The following is a 26251-nucleotide window of genomic DNA, read 5'->3' as shown; positions in this document are numbered from 1 at the left end:
GGGCCTTACACACGCTTGATGTAAAAAGGGCGTTACTATACTACATACAAAGAACGCAACCCTTCAGGAAGACTAAACAATTGTTCGTTTCCTTCTCTCCACCACATAAAGGCAACCCCATTTCAAAATCAGGGATAGCTAGGTGGATTGTAAAATGCATACAAATTTGCTATCAAAAGGCAAAGAGAACATTATCTGTTCCCCCTAAAGCCCACTCTACAAGAAAGTTAGGGGCTTCTATGGCTTTTCTAGGGAATATACCCTTAGATGACATCTGCAAGGCAGCCACATGGTCTACACCGCACACCTTCACAAAACACTACTGTGTAGATGTGCATTCCAAGCAGCAAGCTAGGGTGGGCCAGGCTGTACTAAAGACACTTTTTCAAACAGCTGCAACGGATACCGGTGGTCGCCGCTAGGGTTGGGTACTGCTATATAATCTATGCTAAGTGTACAATCTGCAGCTCATATGCCTCGAACGGAATATGCTACTTACCAGTATGCATCTGTTCTTGGCATGTAGAGCTGCAGAGTTGTACACGCCCACCCGCCTCCCCGGCTACCTGTATCCGTTCCAGTACATCTTATTTAGATACAACACATGGGTTTCTCACTGTTATTACTACGCTCCATCATTTCCCTGTTGGCGAAAAACAATCTGAGGATGGAGCCGAAGCCCATGCACAGTACGGACCGAAGGAGGAGTCACCAAACTCGTGACTTCCAAAGACTGTCCAAGAAGAAAAACAAACTGCAAACATCCGGGCCCAACACCAGATGGCGATCTATGCTAAGTGTACAACTCTGCAGCTCTACATGCCAAGAACAGATGCATACTGGTAAGTAGCATATTCCATATAGGCAGGAATATGCTGATATGCTGTATGTTTGAGTATGGTGGTTCTGTAGGGAAGAGCCAAGTATCGAATTGTTTTCTGAAGATAAGATAGTTATTCGTGGATCTTATGTTTGGGGGTAATGAGTTCCATAGTTTCGCTGCTTGAACAGGAAAGGATGTGCCACCTATGTTTTTTTTTCTTGTATGTTAGGATTTTGAGACGAGGTGCTAATGTGGAGCGGAGGTTCCTTTGTTGAATGTATTTGGTGATTTTATTCCCGATGAAAAGCGTTCCTGTTCCATGTATTGCTTTGTGGGTATATGTGATCAGCCACCAATAAAGAAGTACAAAAATACACTCAGTAGCTTTATTCTCTTGTTAACTATTTAGGGGATAGGATTAACCTTACTTGAAACATACACTAACCAGTCTTCATCTTGTCAATGATTGCAAATGATTTGTAGCAATTAATCATAAACTAGGATGAATATTGTAACTGATGTATAGAAGCAGTATGAGCCCCCAAAATATTTATATGTAAAAACAAATTGTTTGACCATGCTACTCTTGACCTGCAAATCGTCTGTAGTCTCATTTGCTTTAAATCATTGATATCCATCAATCGACCTGGTCACATCACAGAAACTATCCTGCTTGATTGTAAGAATAAATGTTACGGGCTCAACTTGGAGGAGGTTTGGCTTCATTAGTTCTACTGGACATATGGGAGTACTAACAAATAACTGTTGTTGGAGTAGGTAACTGGGGTAATGGTCCAATTTAAGAGCTAGTTTGTCTTTTTCCAGGAAGAAATAACCAAATAAGTTACATTGTATATTTGTGTCTAGTAAGTTCACGTTCCCCAACAGAATTCCTAATTGCCGGACACAAACTCTGGCTTTAGTCATCAGAAGGCAACAACTATAGTTGGGAAAGCCCATGATACTAAGATATCGGTGCAACGGGAGCAGGGGTGGGGGTTATATGCACTGGTCATGATTGCTTGAGGCACCTTTGTGAGCAGGTGTGACTCTATTAGGTGTCTCTACTCCCTCACGTATGAGGCTGTAAGGAGCCACCTTGTGCCACCTATCAGCATGCTGGGAGACCTGATTATTATTCTCTGGATCTAGTCTGTCTCCTGGTGTTATTATAAAGGTGATTTTTATAGAGTACCCCCTGAAGGAGCGTTACCGGATGTAAGTAACTTGTTCTTTAATATAATAAGGCTGGGAATTTTAGTCTTAGTGCTCTCCGGTATGACAAGGGCCGAAATGTTAAGATTGGAATTGCTAACGGTGCTCCTAGATGTACCAGGCTCTGATACATTAGGATTTGGAAGTTTCACTCTAGGGCTCTCCAATGTTAATGGCACAGTTGCTGAATGTGATAGTAAGTTACATTTGCTCAAATTTACGTTCCTGTGCAGATATTCGAAATGGAGGTGCTCAGCTCCTCATTGCGGCTCTGCAGGCTCTGGTAAGCGATTCACATTCAGCTCAACCTGCACTCGATAAAGGTGTTACTGCTTTCAACACGATGGCCTGGGAGCGAACAGAAGTGGTGTCCTTGGAGGAATCCGGAGGAGGGACCAGCCTAGGTATGACTACCTACTCACTTTTCTTCTGTTTGAGGTGTAGACTTGTGCAGAGATACCTGTTCCTGCCGGCTCGGTTTGTCTTGACTCTGTTTGCCTTGACTCTGTTCTGCCAACACCTGGCAGCTTCCTGTTTCACTAAACTCTCTGAACATTTGAAGTTCATTTGTGAACAATGAAGGAATGTATCTTTGTTACTAATGAAGAAGAGACGGTAATATTTTTCAAACATATTAACCAATAAGGGCTGAAATAAAAAACATAAATTGACAATTGATGGAGAATGCCAATAAAAAATTCCAAATGCGTATTTGTCAAAGAAATATATGCTTATGTTTTTTAATAGTAAGAGAAGTTATTTCTAGAAGCTCTCCCATGACTTGTTGAAGCAAACAGTTTCTCGTAGGGCATATTGATTCCTAAATTCAACAGATCCTTTCAGAACCAATGTCGGATAAAGCATATGTGTTATCGATAGTTTTCTTTTATTGTTTAATTGTATTAAAGTTGCCTGTCATTGACTTCTTGTCTAGACTTCTGAAACTTTAATTTTTGATGCAGACAGTGGCAATCATGAGGTATGTTCTATAAGTGGATGAAATAAAGCAGAGAATCTGCCCATAATATCTATCTGTTCATTGCAGCCCTAATGACCGTGCCAAGCATGGGCTACACGTCCTTGACGTCATCTCTCCACCCATCACATCCTGTAACAGTCATCAAGCAGGTGAGTGACAGTCGAAGGCACTGCCCTTCCACATAATTGGATTAAGAGACTTCCACTATCGTTGTCCATCACCCGCACACTGAGAAAGTCTTCACTAACCACAGAATGTTCTTTGTGCTGGTATAGTACTACAAAGACCCATTCCAATGACAGAGTAAAAATTATTTTTTTTTTAACGGCTGAAAATGGCTAGGAGGGACGCAATGCTAGCAACATTCCCAATCAAGCTTAACAGCTTAAGCTTCCAGTTTCTGTTCTTTTGCTTCTCTATATGTGCACCTAAGAGGCACTTTAGAGAAGCGGTATTGTTGCACAATAAACATAAAATAATAGCGAATGTGAGTGAGAACACTTTGGTAGAAGATGCTGTGGGTTATGGGTCTTTGGATGTAAGATGCAATTTCACACTCATGAGTTAACAAGTGTTACAATTTTATTTTTTATGGTGTGAGGTTTTAATTCATTATGTGTGCATCCTGATCCGTGCCTTAAATGTTGACTCCTAAGGAGTGTGGTACACGAAGTACATGTGTGCGTGACGTGCATGTTTTATCTACATAACAGTGAACAGAGCGAATTTCACATTAAGGACTATTCTCTGCTTCTCTCTAGTCGGACTCTTCCATAATCCTGGAGAACGGAATCATCAGAGTTCATGTCGATCCGATTGGCCGCTTAAGGTCTCTCCGCTTGCTAGCTTCTGATAGGTAAGGGGAGCTTTTCTGACACAGTACCTGCAGCGAATTAAGGGGAGGCAAGCTAAGAGCACTTTTCCTGTTGTGAGCACAATATATTGGAACAGCCCTCTTGTTTGCATAAGCGCCTCAAGCTGTGATCTTAGTGGTCACATGTCTTCAGCCATTTCATCAGTTAGTTCCAGTTAGTTATGGGTGGTTCACTTGAGAAGAAGCTCAGATGTAGCTACAGTTTATTGTATTGTTGCTGATCTGGCTAACCCTGAAAAAGATAAAGCATCTTTGCCACCTATGAAAACCTCTTTGATTTATTAAATGCATTTATTTTTGTGCTCTGGCAGTATCCCTTTGATGATTATATGTATGTATTCATGCTTTGCCAGTACTATTTTCTTCTTTGAAAAGACCTTGCTCCATGTTTTGTCAATAGATTTGTAATGGAGTGATGCAGGCATGAGAAGAAGCTGCATGTTGATCAGTAACTGTGGTCTACTGGGGGTGCTTGAGCTATGCCCCTCCAACCACTGAGAGCACATATAGTGCCAAGTCATCAGACAGTGTAGGCACTGGAAGGCAGCTGCTCTACTCTAAAATGCCTGTGTCGCCTTACTTGGCCAAGCTGAGCACGAAGATGGCCGCCTAATCATTCGGCTCCGCCAACCAAGCTCCAAATCCGTCCCACTATCGGTTTATGTGTCTCCAAATCACAACAGAACTGCAACGACCTATCTCCGGAAAGGCCAGACAATCTATTGATGCCCGTTGTGACCTCGGCGGTTCAGCGGAGACCCGACTATGCGACCTGCGCCATCGGGCCGGACAGGGCCCTGGGAGCTGCCACGCGGCCGGCGAGGAGTGAAACCGGTGTCGGAGACCTTCTGCGTGGCTGGAGGGCCGAGAAATAGCGTGCGGCACCCCGCTGCTATGAGCGAAAAGACCCGCACTGTGGCTGTTACCCGCCGCAATCTTCTCGTGGCAGTGTGTAGCACCGTTGGGGACCCGGCAGGTCCTGGTAGGTGCGCCCCTGCAACACTGGAGGAAGCGCAGACGGTGGCCTTTCTCACAGTATGCTGTGGCCGCGGAGCGAGTGAGAGAGTTGGGTGTCCTGCCCCGTGCTGGTTTGTTCTCCTGGGGGTCCCCACACGGCCCGTGTTCCTGGGATTCTGGGGAGCCGGAACCGCGACAGAAGTCCATCTTTGGCCCGTGTTGTATGGAGTGACTGGGGCTTGACTATAGGGGCTGTGGTGACCCCCAAATTTGCCTCTGAACTCGCGCTGCGGCCTTGCGCAGCCGACCACCATTGCCAGCGCACCACCGCCCATCAACTGCCGCTGATCGGCTCCTGTTTCACAGACCTCTTCCTCCCACACTGCTGCCACTAGTACACGGCCGTGGTGCTCACCCCGGGGCGGCCTGACGCTGGCCTGAAAAACGTTCTGGGGCAGGAATAGTCGCTGTAGCGCAACACTAGTGATAGCGTCCTGGTTCCCCACGGACTGTCTGGTGCAAAAGGAAGATACCGGCGACTTCATTCCTAGCTACTACATCTCGGTCTTTGCGTCCATCACAAGGGAGTTCGACAGGAGAGTCCTACATCCACCATGGTGGGGGGTCGCGGCTCAAAAGCGATGCTCCAGGCCAAACTGACTAAATTTGCCTGGGACGGGGGATCCCGCTCAAGCCCTAAAGGAGTGTCCGCCGCTTCCGACAAACCTGAGTCCAGAGGGAAGAAGACGGACCCGACATTGCAGGACATTCTTGAAGTCATTATCACCGTCCGCACGTCCTTGGAATCACGGATCGACACGGTCTCCACCGAGGTGTCTCATCAGGGAGGATATGCGCACCATGAACTCCCGTCTCAAAGATGTTGAAATAAAGACCACCTCCCTGGTAGAAGATACGTCCGAGCTGCAGAGGGAAGGTGGAGGACCTGCAAACGCATGCCGCAAAGCTGGAGGCACAGCTGGACGATTATGAAGGGCGCTTCAGGCGCAACAACGTCCGTATAATTGGTGTGCCGGAACACGCGGAAGGGCCGTCTTTGGACCTCTTCGTGGAAGTCTTGATCACTAACTACCTCAAACCACGTGGGCTCTCTAACTTCTTCTCGGTGGAGCGGGTGCACCGACCGAGGCCTGGAGCCCCCCCACGACCGCTTCTTGCATGTATCTTTAACTTCCGCGACCATTATGTTATCTTGCAATGTGCCCGCTCCACCCCGCCAGTGGAATTCCAGAACAGTCGCATCACCTTTTTTCCCAGACTTCACCCTCAAGGTGCAATGGCAACAACAAAGCTTCCTGGAGGTTAAGAAGGCGCACCGTGACAAGGATGTAAAGTATGTAATGATTTTCCTGGCCAAGTTGAGGGTGGAATCTGAGGGAAAATCCTGGTTCTTCACCACTCCGTAGGAGACCTGGTACTGGCTGGAGGGATGGCGAACAGTGGGCCGCCGTAAACAGCAGGCCCGGCCGCGAGGATGAACGATGATACACAAGCATCTGGTGGCGACTCGCCGCACACGGACTTGATGGAGGCTGCAAGTGGTTCCAAATAACTGGTCTGTATGCTTTTTCTTTGGAGGGTGCATTGACTCTGGGTGGACGGTGAGAATCGGGGTTTGATCTAACTGCGCATATTGCACCAGATAAGTGTCATCCGAAGATAGACTGTCCTAGCTGTTTTTGTGGACCAGAACTCCTACCTGTTCCCCCGCAGAGCATATGTGGGGCATGTGCTCGGCTCTTGACAATGTTTTTGATGCAAACACGTTTGGCTGTTCTGGTTATATATTGGGACAGATATTGATTCTTTGGGGTTGTGTGCTTGGTTTGGCCATACGGTCTGAATAATTAAAATTTCCTTCCCAGGGGTCTCACTGATACTTAGTCCATTCAAACCAATAATAAAGAATTCGGCACAGAAGCTGAAATATAAAAGAACATTTTTATTAAACTCAAATGAGTGTGACTACGTCACACAGAAGCTGTAGCAACTGAATGAGGTAGTCCATAGAATGGTCTTACTTCACGTCTTATATACTCTTTATCCTGCCCCAGGCATGTAAGGGAGTTGTACGAATTACTTTCCTAAACAAATGGAAAATCTGGAGGGTCAGCAGGAGAGTAGCCTTTGGGGTTTTAGCAGGATATGGGCAAAACATTATAATTACATAGTTCACAAAGGTTAATCTGATTTAGATGGCACTGCAGGACATGGCATGATTACATGTACAATCTCAGACAAAGATCGATCAGGGAAATTGGCTTTGCGAGGTCAGTTTCAGGTGAAGAGGTCAGTTTCTTACAGTTCATTCCAGAGTCAGAAAGAAACCTAGTAATGTATACATGGACTAAGAAGGCCAGGCCACTTTGTTCGCCAGGCTACCTTCACAGGCCTACGTGAGGGCAACACAAAATGGTGGCACAATATGAAATGGAGTCAGTCTCGAGAATTACAGAACCTCAGACCCTCCTTTTGCCATTACGTAGGCAATAACCTAAGACTCATGTTAATCTGAATATAGGTCTATATCGATATTCATTAGGTCGTCAAGGTGTTGCTGTAACATCATCTTATTATTCTCTACTTCTCTCGGGACAGGTCTCCGAACACACATAGTAGCACAAAGACTCACTTCTGGTGGACCATTTTTGGATGCTAGAGGCGGAGCCACTTCCTCTTCCATGGCAATTCAGTCAAATGAGAACTTAATTAACATTTACTGTATACAATTGCACTGAAATCGCTTGTGCAACTGTGCCCAAAGTCCGTTCAAAGCCTCTCTGGCAGGCTTCTATCGTCCATCAAATCTGCTTCCATTGTCTTCTTCCGCATTGGGCCTTTGATTCAGGCCTCTTCATGAAAATAGTACTGCTTAGTTGGAGTGCCCTCCTGGCAAACACTCACAGCTCACTCGAAAGTCTCAATGTCTCAAGGCAGTGCACCAGTGTCTCTCCTCTGCGGCAGACACTACAAATAATGTGCTCTTTATTGGTCATGGGCACAGATCATCTTGTGCTGACCCGGGTCTACATTCTCAGGCTCCAACACTCATTATTCAGTGTCAAAGGACACTCAGGCTGTTCTTTTATGGGCACCATAATATAGTGCCTTTTGTCAATCTTAGATTCTCCGGTGCACTGCCCTTCCATTAGAGCAAAGAAAAGGGGGGGTGTGTACCAAAACTCAGGCCAAGGGGTTCAAGGGACTGCTCACTGTCAGAGGTTACCAGCACATGACAGGTAGAAAACTCAAGGCTCAAATCAACCCTGCCATCAACAGCTCCTCCTTCTTTTCTGATGTTCAACGCCTTCTGATGAAGCAAGCACGATGCTTTGGAGATACCATTGATGGCGCGCTGGCGATCACTGTCCAGCCTTGCTACTTTTCTGGGTGCTTGGACTGTAGGGCCAAGACCTCCGGCCCTCATCTGTAGCTGTCACTGATGGGAATTAGGCTTAAATCAGCGTTCTGCAGGTTATTATGACTTAATTCCCGCAGAATCTAGTGACGTAGGAAATGTGACACAGTTGTTAGTTTCCTTCAATTTAGTACAAAAAACAGTTCATTGTATTTAACAATGGGACTGCAAGCAGGTGGCCTGCAATCTGCAAGGGAGTGACCATACGCCATGGGACAACTCTGGTCTAGAATACACTGTCATTCTCCAAGGCAGTACTTCTAGTCTCTTCAATTTGGGTACCCTTCATTATCCTCTGCCATCTAAGGGTAGATAGTTACATGGAAATTCTATCTGAATAGATGTCCTCACACATAGTGGCATTGTCTAATGGGGTAAACACATATTTTCGTCAATGATTAAGTCTAGGTGTTCCTAAATTCCTTATCTAGAACCCCTCAAAAGAGAAAGCACATGATACAGATTATCAGGGACATGTAGATACCTCCCTTAAAAACCCATCTGGTCATACGAAAGGGAATTATACATAATATGGGGGTCCCTGGTACATCACTGCAGTCTGGAAGTGTGAACCTGAACAATACACCAACAATAATAAATGGGCTGACTGGTGAAAGGAATACGGAAAAGGGAAATGGGACTAGGACACAACTAAAATCCCCAATAAGTAGGCACAATGTGACATCGATCAGGGGAAAAGCGGCAAAAGAAAAATCTATAGGAAGGACAAGAAATTACTTGGGTGATAGTCAGGCATGTGACACAACACCAAGAGTACGGGTGATACACAAAAGGCCAAAGTTACACAAATTTTAACTCTACCGCTGGCCGCTACACCATATACGGTAATCTCGGCTACTGTTCCAGTTCCTTCCCCGGGGAAAATGAAACCTGGTACATAGGAAGCAGAACATGATTAACTAATGCAATATAGAAATTAGGTCACCTTGTACAAGAGTCACAGATCTATAATTTCAGTAACATGACTAACTGCAGGTGACACGCTTTGATCCTGTATATCTTTTATTTTTCTTCAATACTATTATAGCCAAATAGACATGATGCACTGGTGAAGTGTTCTCTGTCTTGTTTACAGTATGAAAATATCATATCTGTGAAATTTAGTATCAGAGCAAGTTCAACCACTTGTTGCTCAAAGATGTACATCGTCATGACATCCCCTCACAACACAGGAAAACTTGTAATAATATCAGAAGCAACAACATAAAACAAAACATACATAAAATAAAAAACACACATGTCAAGCCATCAGATATACGTGCTGTATACCAAGCACAAAAAGCATAGACAAATTACAATAGCACATGTAAATGAGCGGTGACGCATGCACTTCATGCAGCCCAAAACCCAATATTCGGGCCTGCTTATTTGTCAGGCTTAAAATTAAAAGTACACTTTCCTTTACTTTCCTCACTCTCCTTTTGACAACTGGTCACCAGTTAGTGGTGATTGTTAGACCTGTCAGCCCTTTGGGTGGTCCCTCCTCATCATTATTTATTTTGTCCCACTTTTGCCTCAAACCCTGTTTGAATTTTTCCTTTTTGGGAACCACCAGACTTTTTTGTGTTGCTGCAGATTCAGGGAGCCATTTTATCTACCCCTGAAACTTCTGTCTGAGGGCATGGAGCACAAAATGGTGGCCACCTGTGACATCACCAGCATCCACTGGAACCTACTAGCACCTTCCAGAACATTCCAGAACCCTGTGACCGTTGGAGGCGGTTTAGAATGTTGGGAAGCTAAGACAGAGAGTTGGCAGTTGGAGCTGGCAGTTGGCACCTGACTGGTGAAGAGTGAGCAGCAGAAACCTGAAGGAGGAAGGAGTGAGGCAGCAGGGGTGGAAACTTGTGCCTGGAGTGGGGTCCATAAACCCACCCGTGATACTAGTCCCTACTGACTGAGCCCAGCCTGGAGCCCTGTGTGGGAAGAAGGAAGAAAAACCATCTTAAGGACCTGGACAGCAGGAACAGGCCTTAGAAACCAAGAACAGTAAGATCCTGACCTGGATACTGGTTTCCCTGGCGCCGGACGTCGAGTAGCTTGGAGACCTGGAGCCTGAGGTGGAGAAGCGGCGCTGACTGGAAAAGCAGACGTCGTGCCCAGAGCCGCCAGAGATCGTGAGAGGGCGCCGACAGAGGACGTGAGGTGTACCAGAGGTCGAGGAGGAAGTTAACCAAGGTCGAGTGAGCGGTGTCAACGGGGGAGTGAAGTCCGCCCTCCGGAGTCGCCGGAGACCGAGGTGAAGTGTGCCGGAGGTCGGGAGTGGAGGTCGCACTCCGGAGTCGCCGGAAACCTAAGGAGAGGAGCACCGGAGGTCGGGAGTGAGGATCGCACTCCGGAGCCGCCGGAAGTCGACATCGAGTCAAGGCCGGCCGACGTCATCGAAGTTGAGGTCGCCATCGGACCGGAGCCGCCCGAAGTCGACATCGAGTAAAGACTGCCCGACGCCATCGAATCGGAGGTCGAGATCGAGCCGAGGCCGCCGACATCGAACCGGAGCCGCCTACCGGCGTCGTCAGGAACTGACATTGTGCCGAGGCCGCCGACGTCGAACCGGATCCACCTCACGGCGTCGACACGACTCCAGCGGCGTCGGAACATCAGAAAAAGGGCAGTAAGTGGAATAGAGGGCGCCAAAGGCCCTGTGGAATCCTAAGAGACTACTCTAGGGGTTAGAGAGGTGCTGGAACCAGCTGGACTGTGCCAGGGGTGAGCTGGGACTAATCTAGAGGGGTTGTGTGGAGTGAGAGAGCCAGGTCTCTGGTATTCCCCCCCTTGATCTACCTCAGTTAGGCCTCAGCCTTGTCCAAGCCAGGGAGTAGACACCCTCAAGCCTTCCACATCCCCACAAGCTGTGCCTGGGCCAAATCAGCCCTTAGTAATCTCAAATGTGATCTGATTCTATGAGTGTCACTGTCAGCTTTTAATTATTTATTGGAGGCACTGTATTTATTGTATTTAACCTATTTATTGATGCACAATATTTATTGGTTTACAGTATTTATTGCCTCAGAATATTTAATTGCCTGTATGTTTTGCACTTATATTTATGCCTTCCATATTTATGATCACCCCTATTTATTGAATCATTAAGCCAGTATTTATTTGATCTGCACTATTTAAAAAGTTTGTATATGGTGATTGTGTTATTATTTATCTAATCAGCAACTAAGAGAAAAAGAAGATAAAGAAAGATATTTTCATAATTTTTACGGTGTAGAGTCGTTTTTGGAACGGATGCACGCATGGTTATTGTATGGGTATGTCGTATGCTTAGCACGGAGCCTGATTCCTGACCACTCGAGCCAAGCTACCACACTGTATGTTCTGGAAAGACTCCGTTACCACCAACCCTTACCGGTGTGGGAGTGGAGTTTTTCTACCATAATTGGTGTTCAGTGGTGGGATAGAGCTGTGCCCACGTATACTCAACAATAACTGTGGGTAGTCCATAGGCCTACACCGGGAGTTTTCTCAAAGCGGCCTTCCTAATTGTGGGTTTTTTTTTTTTCCAAATTTACTCTGGTGGTGGGAGGAGGTATTATTAAAGGTACCCCCCTGCATTGTTACTGCAAATAACTGTCCTCTGACCTGAGTGGGCAAGATGGAGTTTGTACTGGAGAATTTAGAAACGTACACTGTGGCCCAACTCAGGGAGTTTTGCCAGTGGGAGGGGGTGTATTGTCCCCCAGGAGCAAAGAAGGGTGCACTCCAAACCAGCTTAAGGGCTTGGGGGGAGGCACGCCGAGAAAGCAAGGCTGAGGAGGAGGACAGGGATAGAGAGCCCGACAGTGAGGGAGCTGGTTTGTACCAACCGGAGGTGGGGAACCTGTCAGCGGGGCCCAGGACACTTTCCAGGAAGGGCAGCAGTGCCTCTAGCGGTGGCTTGTCTGAAGTGGAGTTAACAGACCGGAGGGAGAAAAGACAGCTCACATGGGACTTAGCAAGGCTGGAGAAGGAGAAGGAGGAACAGAGGATGGCTCATGAGATAAGGCTGAAAGAAATAGATCTTCAGATCCTGAGAATCGGGGCACACCCTGTACCTAACGGTGGCAGCGAAGAACGAGAGTACACCAGGGAACCCAAACCCTACCTGCCAAAGGACATAGTAGCTAGCTATGGGGCGGGTGACGATATCGCCAAGTGGCTAGCGGCCTATGAGGTCTCGTTGAGGGCCCATGGGGTTCCAGAGAAGTACTGGGGAGGGGGATTGTACAAGTACATGCCTCCAGCTGGTAGGGATGCTTTATTGGCCCTCGAGGAGGATGAGCAGACCCACTACCCCACCATGAAACTGGCGCTCATAAGAAAGTTTGGACTAACACCCGAAAAGTACAGACAGAAGTTCAGGGGTAGTCACAAACTGGGCACACAGAATTGGGTGGACTTCCTGGACTATGCAAAGAAGGCACTAGAGGGTTGGATTCAGGGCAGTGAAGTGAGGAACTACGAGGGGTTGTTTGACCTAGTACTGAAGGAACACCTGCTCGAGAAATGTTTCCCTGAACTGCGGCAACACCTGGTGGATAGCAAGCTGACCAGTCCCCGGAAGCTTGCTGAGGAGGCGGACATTTGGGCTAGTACCCGGGTGTCCACAAGGGGGACTGGAGGGGATACTCAAAAGGCCGGACAGGGCGCCCCCCAGAAGAAAGAGGGAGGGGAAAAGAAAAAGGAGTTCTCCAAAGGCCCCCAAAATAACTTCCAAGGGAAGGGAACAGGATTCACCCCTAGGGCTAACCCGCCCAGAAACCCTAATCCTGGCCAGAGTCAGCAGCCAAGGGTTGTCCATTGCTACGAGTGCGGTGGCATTGGACACTATAAAGGAGATCCGAAGTGCCTGAAACGACCACCCCCTCCCATTGGAGGAAAGACCCCCGGAGTAGCTAGTGTAGTGCTCGGGGAGGAGATGCCCTTAACTAAGGGAAGGGAGTGGGCGGGTGTCACTTTAGTGTCCCTGGGAGAACGGGAGATGGTTCCTAAGATCCAGGTGCCCGCAAATACTGTAAAGTATGGGCAGTGGGTCACCATCAACGGCCAAAGAGGGGAGGCTCTGAGAGACACAGGAGCCAGTATGACTATGGTACGTAGTCAACTGGTGTCTCCAGAGCAGGTAATTCCCGATGTACTCCACCCAGCCGCGATGGCTGACGGCAGAACAGGCCACTATCCCGTGGCCGAGGTTCCCTTTGAATGGGGGGGGGTTGCAGGTTCACTTCGAGTTGCCGTAAGCCCTGCCGTGCCAGTCGATTGTCTGCTGGGGAATGACATGGAGCACAACGCTTGGAAGGAGGTGGAATACCGGACTCACACTGAGATGCTGGGTACACCTGATTGGGCCTGTGTTAGCACAAGGTCCGCGACTACCCGAAGAGGGAGTTCGTTTCGGCTGGAGCCTGGAACAAAGGCCCAGCCAGCTGCCAGTCAAGGGAAGAACCAAGGACAGGAGAAGCCTGCCTCGGCGTCCCCACCCCGTAGGACGGATAGGCCACCGGAGGTGGTGGACCAGGAGTCTGCGGTGGGTGACGTTACCAACCTGGAGGACCTACCCATCCCGGCCGAGTGGCACGTGGAGGGAGGCCCGTCCAGGGAGGAATTCTGCCAGGGCCAGAGGGAGTGCCCTACCCTTGAGGGGCTGAGGCGACAGGCCGAAGCCCAGGCAGCAGGGAACGTTGAAGGGAACTACAGTGTTTACTGGGAGGATGGCCTCCTCTACAGTGAACCCAAGGCACCCCTACACGGATCGTCACGAGCCTTGGTAGTCCCTCAACGTTATCGAGCCTTCCTTCTGGAGTTGGCTCACGAGATACCATTGGCAGGACACCTGGGGCAAGACAAGACCTTCGCCCGTCTTGTCCCACACTTTTATTGGCCTCAGATGAAAGTGTCATCCGATACCTACTGCCGGACATGTGTGTCTTGCCAAGCCAGTGGGAAAACAGGGGTGAAGCTGAAAGCTCCCCTGGAACCACTTCCTGTCGTTAGCACCCCCTTTGAAAGGGTGGGCATCGACATTGTGGGTCCATTAGATCCGCCGACTACAGCTGGTCACAGGTTTATCCTGGTTCTGGTGGATCATGCCACACGGTACCCAGAGGCAATACCTCTGAGGACCATAACAGCACCTGTTGTGGCTAGGGCCCTGATGGGAATCTTTACCCGAGTGGGTTTTCCCAAGGAAGTTGTGTCCGACAGGGGGACCAACTTCATGTCAGCGTACATGCGGGCCATGTGGAAGGAGTGTGGAGTGACATACCGGTTCACCACTCCTTACCACCCCCAGACAAATGGTCTGGTGGAGAGGTTTAACAAAACCTTGAAGGGCATGATCAGAAGTCTGCCTGAAAGCCTGCGGAGGAAATGGGACGTCCTCCTACCCTGTTTACTTTTTTCCTACAGGGAAGTGCCACAGAAGGGAGTGGGCTTCAGCCCCTTCGAGCTTCTGTATGGGCACCCTGTACGTGGACCTCTCAACCTGGTGAGAGACGGATGGGAAAGAACTCCCAGAAAGCTTCCCCAGGATGTGGTGAGCTACATGCTGGCCTTCCGGAGCCAAATGGCTAAGTTGTGGAAGCAAGCTTCTGACAACTTGGAAGCCAGCCAAGCAGTAATGAAGGCGTGGTATGACCACAATGCTCACCCGGTGGAGTTGGAGCCTGGCCAGAAGGTGTGGGTGATCGAACCAGGAGAGCTTAGTGCCCTCCAGGATCGCTGGTCAGGACCCTTTGAGGTGTTGGAGAAGAAGGGTAAGGCTACCTACTTGGTGGACCTGAAGACCCCTCGTCAGCCCCTGCGGGTGCTGCATGCCAACCGCCTCAAACCCCACCACGAGAGGCCCGAAGTCATCTTGATGATGGTGACTGACGGAGCAGAGGACGTGGAAAGCGAGCCTCTCCCGATTTGTTTGCGTCTCAAGAAAAGGATGGGTCGGTGGAGGGAGTGATTCTCTCCCCATCTCTAACTCCTGAACAGCGGGAGGACTGCCGCCAGGTCCTGGGACAGTACTCTGCGTTGTTCTCCCTTGTCCCGGGTAGGACTCACCTGTGCGTCCATGACGTGGACACAGGAGACAGCCCACCTGTGAAGTCCAAGATCTACCGGATGTCAGACAAGGTGAAGGCCAGCATTCATAGTGAAGTCACTAAGATGCTGGAGCTAGGAGTGATCGAACCTTCTAGCAGCCCCTGGTCCAGTCCGGTGGTACTAGTACCAAAAGCTGCACCACCGGGTGCCCAACCAGAACTGAGGTTCTGTGTGGACTATCGGGGACTGAATTCAGTGACCAAAACTGATGCTCATCCGATCCCTAGGGCGGATGAATTGATTGACCGGCTGGGAGCTGCCCAATATCTAAGTACCTTTGACCTTACTTCTGGGTACTGGCAGATCTCTTTGACTGATGGAGCAAGGGAAAGGTCAGCCTTCTCCACGCCCAATGGCCACTACCAGTTCTGTGTGATGCCCTTTGGGCTCAAGAACGCACCTGCCACGTTTCAGCGCCTGGTAAACCAGATCCTCACCGGAATGGAGAGTTTCTCTGCTGCTTATCTGGATGACATAGCCGTCTTCAGTAACAGCTGGGAGGATCACTTGCGTCACCTGCAAGCTGTTCTCCAGGCCCTGAGACAAGCTGGATTGACGATCAAGGCCAGCAAGTGCCAGATCGGGCAGGGGTCGGTAGTGTACCTTGGACACTTGGTGGGTAGGGGAGCGGTGCAACCCCTCCAGGCGAAGATCGAGGCCATCATGGCCTGGGAACCCCCCAAGACACAGACTGAGGTCCGAGCTTTTCTGGGCCTCACGGGATACTACCGCCGCTTCGTGAAGGGGTACGGTACCATCGTAGCCCCCCTCACGGAGCTCACGTCCAAGAAACAACCTCGACGGGTAGTCTGGACGGAGGCTTGTCAGCAAGCCTTTGTGAGATTGAAGAAAGCCATGTGCGAGGCCCCGGTCTTAAGGGCCCCAGACTTTTCCAAGGAGTTCATTGTCCAGACAGATGCATCAGAACATGGCATTGGGGCAGTGTTATCGCAACTCAATGAAGAGGGTCTGGATCAACCCGTGGTCTTCCTATCCCGGAGACTACTTCCCAGGGAACAGAAGTGGAGTGCAATAGAGCGTGAAGCCTTTGCAGTGGTATGGGCTCTGAAGAAGTTGCGGCCATACCTGTTTGGCTCGCACTTCCTAGTTCAGACCGACCACCGACCCCTTCGTTGGCTGATGCAGATGAAGGGGGAGAATCCCAAGTTGTTGAGGTGGTCTATTTCCCTACAGGGAATGGACTTTCAGGTGGAACATCGGCCTGGAGTGGACCACGCCAATGCAGACGGTCTCTCAAGGTATTTCCGCCTTAGTGATGAGAACTCCCAAGGGGTTGGGTAGCTCTCCCCACTTTCAGCTGGGGGGGACGCGTGTTAGACCTGTCAGCCCTTTGGGTGGTCCCTCCTCATCATTATTTATTTTGTCCCACTTTTGCCTCAAACCCTGTTTGAATTTTTCCTTTTTGGGAACCACCAGACTTTTTCGTGTTGCTGCAGATTCAGGGAGCCATTTTATCTACCCCTGAAACTTCTGTCTGAGGGCCTGGAGCACAAAATGGTGGCCACCTGTGACATCACCAGCATCCACTGGAACCTACTAGCACCTTCCAGAACATTCCAGAACCCTGTGACCGTTGGAGGCGGTTTAGAATGTTGGGAAGCTAAGACAGAGAGTTGGCAGTTGGAGCTGGCAGTTGGCACCTGACTGGTGAAGAGTGAGCAGCAGAAACCTGAAGGAGGAAGGAGTGAGGCAGCAGGGGTGGAAACTTGTGCCTGGAGTGGGGTCCATAAACCCACCCGTGATACTAGTCCCTACTGACTGAGCCCAGCCTGGAGCCCTGTGTGGGAAGAAGGAAGAAAAACCATCTTAAGGACCTGGACAGCAGGAACAGGCCTTAGAAACCAAGAACAGTAAGATCCTGACCTGGATACTGGTTTCCCTGGAGCCGGACGTCGAGTAGCTTGGAGACCTGGAGCCTGAGGTGGAGAAGCGGCGCTGACTGGAAAAGCAGACGTCGTGCCCAGAGCCGCCAGAGATCGTGAGAGGGCGCCGACGGAGGACGTGAGGTGTACCAGAGGTCGAGGAGGAAGTTAACCAAGGTCGAGTGAGCGGTGTCAACGGGGGAGTGAAGTCCGCCCTCCGGAGTCGCCGGAACCTGAGAGAAGTGGACCGGAGGTCGGGAGTGGAGGTCGCACTCCGGAGTCGCCGGAAACCTAAGGAGAGGAGCACCGGAGGTCGGGAGTGAGGATCGCACTCCGGAGCCGCCGGAAGTCGACATCGAGTCAAGGCCGGCCGACGTCATCGAAGTTGAGGTCGCCATCGGACCGGAGCCGCCCGAAGTCGACATCGAGTAAAGACTGCCCGACGCCATCGAATCGGAGGTCGAGATCGAGCCGAGGCCGCCGACATCGAACCGGAGCCGCCTACCGGCGTCGTCAGGAACTGACATTGTGCCGAGGCCGCCGACGTCGAACCGGATCCACCTCACGGCGTCGACACGACTCCAGCGGCGTCGGAACATCAGAAAAAGGGCAGTAAGTGGAATAGAGGGCGCCAAAGGCCCTGTGGAATCCTAAGAGACTACTCTAGGGGTTAGAGAGGTGCTGGAACCAGCTGGACTGTGCCAGGGGTGAGCTGGGACTAATCTAGAGGGGTTGTGTGGAGTGAGAGAGCCAGGTCTCTGGTATTCCCCCCCTTGATCTACCTCAGTTAGGCCTCAGCCTTGTCCAAGCCAGGGAGTAGACACCCTCAAGCCTTCCAAATCCCCAGAAGCTGTGCCTGGGCCAAATCAGCCCTTAGTAATCTCAAATGTGATCTGATTCTATGAGTGTCACTGTCAGCTTTTAATTATTTATTGGAGGCACTGTATTTATTGTATTTAACCTATTTATTGATGCACAATATTTATTGGTTTACAGTATTTATTGCCTCAGAATATTTAATTGCCTGTATGTTTTGCACTTATATTTATGCCTTCCATATTTATGATCACCCCCATTTATTGAATCATTAAGCCAGTATTTATTTGACCTGCACTATTTAAAAAGTTTGTATATGGTGATTGTGTTATTATTTATCTAATCAGCAACTAAGAGAAAAAGAAGATAAAGAAAGATATTTTCATAATTATTACGGTGTAGAGTCGTTTTTGGAACGGATGCACGCATGGTTATTGTATGGGTATGTCGTATGCTTAGCACGGAGCCTGATTCCTGACCACTCGAGCCAAGCTACCACACTGTATGTTCTGGAAAGACTCCGTTACCACCAACCCTTACCGGTGTGGGAGTGGAGGTTTTCTAACAGTGATCAGCTGTCAAATACAACTTACTGTGTCGCTTCTGACATACAGGACCAGCAGGAACAATTCATAGAAGGACAAAATGCAAAAACGTGAAAAACACATGAACATTTTTTCTTCAAAGGAGTCATACAAAAACTCATCTTGTTTCAACATACTGCTAACCCCCACCTTACTGACCTCAAGGTCAAAATCTGCCTCTCCTCAGCCCTCTCTCTCTTCACCCTGAAGCTGTCAAAGACAAAAAGCCTTCCTAACTCTTTCTAACTTGCAATAACCAACCCTATCCAAAGCCACATACCATATATATTACTCCCTTTAGGGGCCACAATCCACTCCTATTCCCAGACTCAAAAACATCTACTGTGAATAATTCACAGAACACAACAACACAACATACCAGCTTTAGAACAAATGCTTGATACCACCCTATGCAATGGTACTCATTTCATCAACCTTAAATGGATGAACGTCTCAGTAGGTCCAGCTAGAGTTAAAACCTTCAACCCTGATATTAAACTCAAACCTCTGCACCGGGCACATTGGCTCACTGAGCCATTAAAAGAAACCCCAAATGGGAACAACCTGAATATTTGTATTATACCTAAATATATGCATTTACTGAAGCCTAAGGCACTTTAAAGCTATTGTAAAGGGCAAGAATGCTGTTTAAATAGTCTATTCTACCCAATTTCGACTTTGATATTTGGGGCACTTAAAAATACATATCCTATAATTGTGCTACATATTAATCATCCTCAGAATGTTCTTTACAGATTGCAGATATTGGACATTAGACATATCTCTTGCAAATCCTTTAGAAAAAATGAGTTTTTTTAGCCTGCGCCAAGTGAAATTCCATATACAAATGTCCTCATTATGCAGTACAACACAACTTAAATTAAAATATAATGCTAGGAGGTCACAGTATAAGTATTAAGCTTTATAAATAGTAAAAAACGAATTTAGAAGCACTGATTTTTAATAATTATGTTTCATAATTAATAATTATTTTTGATAAACTCAATCATTTTTGATAATTTCACATATAAAAGCAAGCTGCATCCCTTGCCCATCATTTTAGACGCATTCAAGCACAGAAGCCTGACTTAAAGCATGACAAATTTTTGCGCCACTTTTTTTTTTTTTAAACAGAACAAGTATTTTAACATTAGAACCAAGAATATGCATATAAAAATGCTTAAAGAGAGGAAACCCTTAATTGAAATGTCTTCTTGTAATACAAAATAATGAACCGTAGTTTTGGAACCTTTTTTAAAGCAACAGCCTGAAATGCAAAGTTCCACCTGTGTTTAACTGAGGGGGAAGTCCTGGCTTGAGTAAACAGTCCTGTCTATTCGTGACCTGCTATTTGCTCCGCGGCAGTAAAAGCTTGTCTCTCAGTGTTATAACATGAGCACGGTGTCAGTCTTTTTCGAACTAAGACATATCAATGCGTGTTGCGTTTGAGTTCAGCAAAAATGTACTTCAGCTGAAGTGTTTGCCTGTTAATATCTAATACAATGTATGTAAGTAAAAAATGCTATAAGTTTATTTGTCTACAAAACACACAATTTCGTTTTTGATGCCTTTTTATTCCTAGTGAATGTGAATTTTAATTTGATCTTTTAAGCATTTAACAGTTTGTACATATGCATAATTGCTTACTCTATAAATTAAATAGCAACATATAGCTATTTTAGCATATCACATTGTTCATTTCTGGATTTTTATTTAATTTCTACTTAATTAATTAACTGACATTTTGCTTAACAGACTGAAAACATCAAGAAAAACCATAAACACACATTGAGCTCATTTCAGACATAAACAGACAGGGGTCAAACACTCAGGACACACAATTCAGCGTGCTTTAGTCATTTATTTCATAAATAGCGCCATCGCTATTTACTTACAGAAGTTGCACTAATGGGAAAACCACATAGACATTTAAACACACATTTAACCCACAGATCAATACTCAAGACAGAAACAAAGGACAGCCCACAGACTGTACTTAAACCAAACCATTTGTAAATACTAAGGCATATTTACAAGAAGCGCTTCTCAATAGTGTTCCAAAAGACTGCAAAAACAGCCCCACAGACCTTTATTTCCAAGAAGCCAAGATACACTCAAGTCACTAGCTTTGGCTGGCAGAACACCAAAAATCACTCTGCATATCTCCATTCATAACATTGCGCAGAACAAAGGATCCTTGTATGTATTATGTCCATATTTTAATTCCCTGGGGATACAGAATCACCAAAGAAGAAATATGTTTTTATACCTAAACCTATTTATGTATTTCCTCTAGGGGAGCCGGCTAATTTACTTCACATCACACTATGGTACCTCCAAGAAAAAGCAACACATTCTTCAATGTGAGCTTTGAAAACAGGCATGCCAAAAATACTGCAGAATATGCAATATTATAATCAAAGTAGTGCTAAGGTACTCTTCGTACGTTGCACCGTTCAACAAAACCAGATAGAGAAAAATCTCCTCATTACCTGCCTACACAAATTGCAATTCGCATATACAAACCTATACAAAATCAAAGTTGGCCAACACAAATTCCAAAATTCCAAAGCTATAGTAAGTGTTACTAAACTACCTTATCAATCCAAGGCAAAAACCACAGTAAGAGCCGCATAACGACTTTTACCAAACAAATGGTTGTCCAAATTCTAACTGCCAAGTTCTAAATGACCTAACGGTCTTTTTTTTAAAATACTCAGGCCAAAAAGGTTCTCAGTCAGAGGTGACATCATTTGGAGGATCAAAATCGGGAAGATCAGAAATATACTGGGCTGCAGAGACAAAGAATCCCCAGAATCTCCGTGCACAGAGTACCTCCTTAGTAGAGTCCTGTCCTGTCCTCCTCAGTAGATTTCAGTCTCCTGACAAGTTCGCTCCCTCAGATAGCCACTTCTGATGAGCCCCACATTGGGCGCCAATTGAAGAATTAAAATTTCCTTCTCAGGGGTCTCACTGATACTTAGTCCATTCAAACCAATAATAAAGAATTTGGCACAGAAGCTGAAATATAAAAGAACATTTTTATTAAACTCAAATGAGTGTGACTACGTCACACAGAAGCCGTAGCAACTGAATGAGGTAGTTCATAGAATGGTCTTACTTCACGTCTTATATACTCTTTATCCTGCACCAGGCATGTAAGGGAGTTGTACCAATTACATTCCTAAACAAATGGAAAATCTGGAGGGTCAGCTGCGGTTCCGCAAGTTATTGGAAGGGTGGGCGATAGGCGCTCTGCTAGTTTGGGGGTTGGGAGGTTGTGTTACCGCCAAGCAGGGAGGCAGGGTGCGGGGGTTTGGGGAATACACGTTGGGGAGGGGGGGAGGGATTGTTTTGTGGCGCTGTTTTTGTTTCAGGTATGCCATTTGTTCTTGTCTTTGTTTTGTTCCACACCGGTACACGATATTGTTCACCTCTTCATTTTCCTATTACATTCACTTGCCATTGGCATATGGGGCATCCACTTGTGCTGCTCACACCCATGCTTGACTATCCGTCACTACTTGATTCCCACTAGATGGACGTGAGGACACGTGGTTTGATACTTAATTTGTCCACTTGGAATGTTAACGGATTGGGCGACAAAATTAAGAGGGGCATTGTGTTGCAATACGCTAAACGCAACAAGCTTGACCTGGTGTTATTGCAGGAGACGCATCTGATTGGCAACTCCTGTGGCACCCTGAATAAGAAAGGGTACAAAATGATGGTCCACTCTGGCTTTACCTCGGGTTCCAGGGGAGTGGGGATTTTACTTCGGAAGGGTTGTTCCTACATCATCCACAACTCCTGGACTGACCCCCAGGGCAGATATGCTGCGGTTTTGGGCACCTGGGAAGGGCGTGTTGTTAAGATCGTCTCTGTTTACGCCCCCCCCCCTCTCGGACTGCAGCACCCGACGCTACGTGACCTAGGGACCCTGTTGCTGGACCTGCCACTCGGGGTGTTGGTAGGGAACTTCAATCTCACGATGGATGGTTCTCTGGATCCCCTTCCTCCCTGAGGGAATTTATCGAGAGGATCACAATTGTCCGAGTTCGCGAATGCTTTGGGGGTGGTGGATGTCTGGAGGTGATTCAACCCATCATACACCCGCTTTACGTTCCAATCCGGGGTGCATGGTAGTCAGTCGAGGATAGACTATTTATTCACTCATGCCCAAGATGTTCAGCTTTTCACAAGGTCCGGTTGCCTGGCCCGTGGTATCTCCGACCACTCCCCCGTTCTGACGACTCGGGGCTCTCGCACTGGGGGACGCCCCTGCTCCATTTCCGTACATCCGTGGGCACTGAAAATTCCACACATCAGGGATGCTGTCCGCAAGGACGCTGAATATTACTTTGCAAAAAATGTTGGCTCAGTCGACTCTGCAGAGACGCTATGAGGGGCCTTCGGGCGGTCATTAAGGGCACAGCTTTATCACTCATGGTGGGACGCTGATCGGACCAAGTGAGTATCGGAATTAGAGGCTGAAGTCTTGAGTTTGGAGGAGTCGGTTGCCCGAGATCCTTACCTCGCTATACGTCAGTCTGGCACTCAAGAGACAAGACTACCGCCATCTTCTCTTTGAGGATGGGGCGGCGCGTTCGCTAGTCTCCCGACACAGGATTTATGAGCAGGGGGAACGGCGGGAACAGGCCGCTAGATGGGTCCGCACGATAGTAAGCTCGGAGGGTACCCTAATTACTGACCCCCAACACATAGCTGACATATTTGCTAGTAACTACGAGGAGATATATATTAGTTCTCCCAATTCTCATGCCTCCCTGTCTCCTGACTTTCTGGTACCGCTCGATATCCCTACTATTTCACCGCAGGACAGAGAAACCTTGGAGGCAGACATTACAGTGACGGAGGTTCAAAAGGCCATACAAAATGTCAGTTCCGGGAAGGCTATGGGCCCTAATGAGCTTCCCATTGAACTATTTAAGCCCATGTCAACACTATTGACTCCCCACTTGCTTAATCTATACACTGAATGCTTTGAGTCAGGTGCTCTACCCACAGAGATCCGCACTGCCGCCATAGTGGTCATTCATAAGCCGAACAAACCCGTTGAGGAGTGCAAATCGTATCGCCCCATATCCCTTTTGACAGTTGAGGCTAAGATTCTGGCCAAACTTCTAGCGAATCGCCTCCTCCACTTTATCGCTGAGTCCATCCAGACCAATCCGGGCTTATGCCGGTCAGGAATACGGCCCGGAACTTGCGTCAGGTACATGGGGTCCTTGGCAGGCTTCATACCATCGAGGGAGACGCGATTCTCTTGTCATTGGATGCCTTTCGACACCATTGAATGGGATTTACTTTTCGCTGTTCTGGCCCGTCTGGGGCTCGGACCCTAATTCATTTGTTGGATTTGGCTATTGTATACTCGCCCTACGGCTCATGTCGTTGTTAATAATCATCGCTCCGCCACTTTTTTGCTTCATCGGGGCACGAGGCAAGGCTGCAACTTGTCGCCGTCGCTTTTCGCCCTTGTCCTGGAACCGCTCGCGGTGTGGGTCCGGGGTGATCCGGAGATACGGGGACTTAATGGACGGCATCTCATGAGGACCGCATCTCGCTGTATGCCGATGATATTCTCTTATACCTGGCCTCCCCTGCACAGTCGTTGCGACGGGTGCTCCACATTTTTCACATTTTCGGCGCCCACTCTGGATATCCGATAAATTGGTCTAAATCCCAGATGTATGCGCCATGGGGTTCCCCCCCCCGGCTAGTCCTCTGGGCTTCAATATCCCAGTGGCACCTCGGGGTTTTCGGTACTTGGGCATCTTCGTCACTCCTGACCCTGATCTCTTTTTCAAACACAACTTACTCGGACCTCTCCAGCGTTTCAAATCAGACGTTGTGCACTGGCGCTCTCTCCCTCTCACTCTTCATGGACGTGCATCCCTTTTCAAAATGTTAGCACTCCCGTGCTTTCTCTATGCACTACAGAATACCCCTATCCAGATCCTGGATTCTTATTTTTCTCAGATCGATGGAATATTGCAGGGACTGCTATGGGAGGGCCGCAAGCCGTGCATCGCAATGAACAAGCTTACCATGGGTTGGTATGATGGGGTGCATTGCTTTACCGGATCTCAAACTATATTACCAGGCGTCCCAAATAGCGGTAGTCAATCGCTGGGTGTTTGAGCCTCACGACGAGCCTAATTTCCGTACGGACCACTGGCTCCTGGGACGGGGCGGTTACAACAGGGCACTTTACACCAATCCCTGCAAGCTTAATTTAACAGGCCCCACGGCGTGCACGGTCGAGATCTGGCATGAAGTCACCAGAAAATTAGGATGGCACGGGCACCTGACGAAGGCAACCCCCCTGTGGGAGCCCGATGTTTTAGGTCATCTCAGCGCTGGTCCAGGGTTTGACAAGTGGGATTTGATCGGAATCTCCACGGTCTGGGATATCTGTGTTAAGGGGAGGCTGACATTGTTCCCGGAGCTCTAAGCTAAGTATCAACTGGCTTTGTCAGAGACGTTCAGGTACTTACAGATTACACACGCGGTGTCCTCCGCCCTACCTAGAGACCGTCCTCTCCCCGACTCGTCCCCTCTGGAGGACCACCTGTTGATGGATCCCATGGACCGTAAGGCCATCTCGCTCACCTATAAGAAGCTGGTCAACAATCGCCCGACCCGATGTTGAAACTTAGAGAGGGGTGGGAGAGAGATTTGGGAGAAATGGAGGAAGACATGTGGCAGGACGCTCTAGCTTCACCCCGAGAAATAGCCATCCCTATGCGCCTGCGACTGCTCCAACTCAAGATCCTTCACAGAGTGTATTTTGATGCCAAACTCCTGTTCCAGCTAGGTAGACGCCCCGACCCAATCTGCCTCCGACATTGCAATCAGGAGGGTACTTTTTTCACATTTTATGGGACTGCCCACATATCCAGGACTACTTTGCGAGAATCGCCCGTCAACTCGAGAGGGAGGGAAGCAAATCCCTTGAGTTGTCTTCCAAACTATGCTTACTTAACATCTGGTGGGCGTCCGATCTTACGCTGGCTGAACAGACATGGGCCTCTATGGGCTTCATTATAGCTAAGCGGAATATTGCACGACACTAGGGAGTGGCTACGGTCCCGCGCCTGGTGGACTGGGCAAAGGACATGGATACTGCCATGGTGGCTGAAAAGTCAGTATTCAAAGGTCAAGGTTGCCGCAAAAAGTGGGACCGGAAGTGGGGGAAATGGAATAGGTACAGAGGGGACATCTGCATCTCCCCAACGGTGGAACTCTGGAGAGACAGACGTGCGCTGATGGCCCAGTTGACGGCGGAGGTACTGGCTTCTCCACCTTAGGGGTGACATTCTAGATCTCTCTATCCCCCGCTCCCTATTGCTGTTTGTTTGCACCCGATGTATAATTTGGTCTCATTATTGCCAGGGAATGTATAATGATTATTTTTGCGTGGACCCCCATTCCGCCATGGGGTGAATGGCACTATATTAAATACACGTATGTACTGGAGGGGGTATTTCTTACAGTGACTCAATTTTGTATGTACCGTTCTCTGGTTGGTGTGAAAAACAATAAAAAAGTTATTT

At 48.1% G+C, this 26251-nt stretch overlaps 1 protein-coding gene across 1 annotated transcript in view; it reads left to right on the top strand.

The window, feature by feature from the left end:
- MAN2C1 (mannosidase alpha class 2C member 1) overlaps positions 1-26251 on the top strand; it is a 291020-nt gene that overhangs the window by 163901 nt on the left and 100868 nt on the right. Inside the window, exons 16-18 of the mRNA XM_085643836.1 lie at positions 2272-2442; positions 3084-3166; positions 3779-3873. Coding sequence (XP_085499962.1) covers positions 2272-2442; positions 3084-3166; positions 3779-3873 — 349 coding nt within the window. The remainder of the gene's footprint in view (positions 1-2271; positions 2443-3083; positions 3167-3778; positions 3874-26251) is intronic.

The sequence above is a fragment of the Triturus cristatus genome, chromosome 3_1 (assembly GCF_964204655.1).
Source record: "Triturus cristatus chromosome 3_1, aTriCri1.1, whole genome shotgun sequence".
NCBI classification, from domain to species: domain Eukaryota; kingdom Metazoa; phylum Chordata; class Amphibia; order Caudata; family Salamandridae; genus Triturus; species Triturus cristatus.
This window is presented reverse-complemented; position numbering and strand designations above follow the sequence as displayed.